We start from the raw sequence: 2,850 nt of genomic DNA, 5'->3' as shown, positions 1-2,850 counted from the left end.
TCTCTCCCTTCCGATTTGATTGCTCTCCCTTCAGATTTGGTCTCTGTGTCCTCACATTTGCTTCATTTATCCGATTTGCTTGCTCTCTCTTCGATAATTTGCGAAATTGCTTCAAATCTTGTGGAAATAGGTAAGTTTCGACTTAAATACTGTTATTCTGTGGGTTTTTTTCTTATTTTTGAGTTGTTTACTGTGTTTTGTGGAGAAAAATCGAGTCACATGAGATATTTGGACATATGAGGCATATGAGTTACATGGGTTACACAATCATATGAGTCATATATATCACATGGGTCACAGGTCACATGGGTCACGGGTCACATGGGTCACATGGGTCACGGGTCACATGGGTCACATGGGTCGAATTTATCGAATTAGTGACTTGTCATGGTTATGCAGTGATTAATCATGGATTTTAACATCAATAACAACTTCAAAATCTTGTTCGTTTCAATTTTCATATTCATTCTGGTAATGTGTCATTCGGTTTGTAATTTTTTTTTTATAGGTATAATGGATGTAATGGAGAGAACTACAATTATTTATTTTCTCTGTGAAGGAGAATGGATTGTGAATAAGAACGGAGAATATGAATGGAACGGGAGAGTTATGGACAACCAAAGATTGTTGTTCTTTTGTCCTCCAACTGAGGTAACATATGAACAACTTGTTGAAGAGTTATATTCTGAGATGGCAATAGATAAAGATAAAACGAAGATCAAACTAAGCTATTTACCGAATGTAAAAGAAAACAGAAAGCCCACATACCTTTTGAATGACAAGCATGTTCACATTTATCTCCTGAACAGAAAAGTGGAATGAGAGACATGCTTTATGTGGAGAAAGTACATGTATGTGTCAAAACAAAATGTGAAAAAGATATCGAGGATGAAGCTATAATACCTGCTTATGGAAGCGTTGTTAGAGGCGATGAGAATTGATGTGAGGTGGATTTTGATGATTGTGTGTTACAGAGCCCTGGTTTTAAGAGTAGAGTTGGGAGTAATGTGGTAGAAGTTATAGATATTTCAGATAGTGAACAGTCAAATGATTTAAGAGAATGTGGGACGAGTGGTTGGTGGTGATGGTGATGGTGATGGTGATGGTGATGGCGATGGTGAGGATGATAATAATTTGGCTTTGGTAGTGATTGAAGACTCATTGTTTTCTAATTCTATATTCACATTCAGTGAGGGATTGAATATAAGACCTGGCCCAGTAATATGTACGAAAGGGTGCAACACTGGGCCGTTTTAATTATATAACTGAGAAGTCTGATAAGAAATTATGGGAAGTAAGATGCAAATTTGCAAGATCGGGTTGTAAGTGAAAATTGCGCGTGGCAATGATCCAAAAGTCTAAACGTTTTAGTGTGAGAACACACGATCCAATTCATAGTTGCAAACCTGTATGTGAAACAAGCGATACCATGAAGGGTACATCAAAGCTGGTTAAATACTATTTGAAGGAAGAATATCCGGGTAAACTCGAGACGCCTACAGCAAGTGAATTAGTAGAACGCGTCAAAAGCAAGTATGGACTTATTGTGTCATATTTGATGGCATTAAGAGGCAAGCATAGTGCAGAAAGTGAGATTCGTGGTGATCCTTGTGACCATTACAGAAGGCTTCCAAAGTGGTTGCACATGTTGATCAAAAGAAATCTCGGGACGCATGCGAGTCTTAGCTTGGACGATGATGGCAGATTTAAATATGTCTTTATCGCTTTGAGTGCAGCTATAAAAGGACGGAAATATTTGCGTAAAGTGGTTGCCATTGACGCAACGTTTCTAATAGGGTCGTACAAGGGTGCATTGGTTGTTGCAACTGCACAAGATGGTGATCATCACCAATATCCTTTGGCTTGGGGTATAATCGATAGAGAAAAGGATGCATCATGGACATGGTTTATGGAAAGATTGAAAGATGCAGTACCAGATGGACCTGATGTCGTTGTGTTATCCGATCGGCATGGAACCATAATTAAGGCTGTTAGAGAAGTGTACAAGGAAGCTGACCACGATTTTTGTGTAAGACACCACACAAAATATAAAAGTCAAGGTTAATAAAGGCATGGGAAGAAAGAGTAATAGAGGTGAATCTGTCGCTTCACTATTCTACAAATGCGCAGAAGCTTATACGCTCAACGAGTTTGAAGAGCGGTTTAATGATTTGAAAGTCAGGTATGTTATCTGTGACCCATGTGACCCATATGACCTATGTGACCAATGTGACTGATACACGCACGGAGGAGGATGGGAGCAAGTCTGATCGCAATCAGTGTACGCACGGAAGAGGATGGAAGCAAGTCTGATCGCAATCACCGGCTCGCGTCTAGCGGCACTCGAACTCACGAACAAACGGGGATAATCGAAGGGGATTTACGGGAAACTCTCTCAATCACCGGCTCACTCAAGTGGCACTCGAATTCAAGAGAGAATCAGAGAATGGATGGTGGAAATGAAGGGGAAGATGGCGAGTATGGATTCGAACAAACCGAAGGGTGAGCCGGACACACCGAGCTCGAGAATTTCGGACAAACCGAAAGAGATTGTCGGACAAACCAACAAAGATAGGGAGAGAGTCTTGGCTCAATCTCAATTCGAAAATACTTTAATCAAAAGGATAAAATCTGATTACAAAAGAGTTCTAGGTAGTTTTTATAGGAAAACAATAATAAATGCAAGTCTTCATGCAAGGGAAGGAGCCTAATTGTCATTTAATAAGGTGGTTAGGAAGAAAATAGCTGTTGGAATTTAATGGACTAACGGGCTGGGCCTTGATTTGTTCTTGGGCTGAAATGGACAGCTCATGGGCTGGCTTGAAGTCATCTTTGAGTCCAATAGCTTTC

General features: G+C 40.0%; 1 protein-coding gene across 1 annotated transcript in view; it reads left to right on the top strand.

Annotated features, from left to right (window-relative positions):
* Positions 1–1,429: 1,429 nt before the first annotated feature.
* The window catches only part of LOC104824661, a 2,318-nt gene continuing 897 nt past the window's right edge, over positions 1,430–2,850 (top strand). Inside the window, exon 1 of the mRNA XM_010556773.1 lies at positions 1,430–2,029. Within this exon, the coding sequence (XP_010555075.1) occupies positions 1,430–2,029 (600 nt within the window). The remainder of the gene's footprint in view (positions 2,030–2,850) is intronic.

The sequence above is a fragment of the Tarenaya hassleriana genome, unplaced genomic scaffold (genome assembly GCF_000463585.1).
Source record: "Tarenaya hassleriana unplaced genomic scaffold, ASM46358v1 Cleome40, whole genome shotgun sequence".
Taxonomy (NCBI): Eukaryota; Viridiplantae; Streptophyta; class Magnoliopsida; order Brassicales; family Cleomaceae; genus Tarenaya; species Tarenaya hassleriana.
Note: the sequence above shows the minus strand (reverse complement) of the source record. Positions and strands in the feature narration are given on the sequence as shown.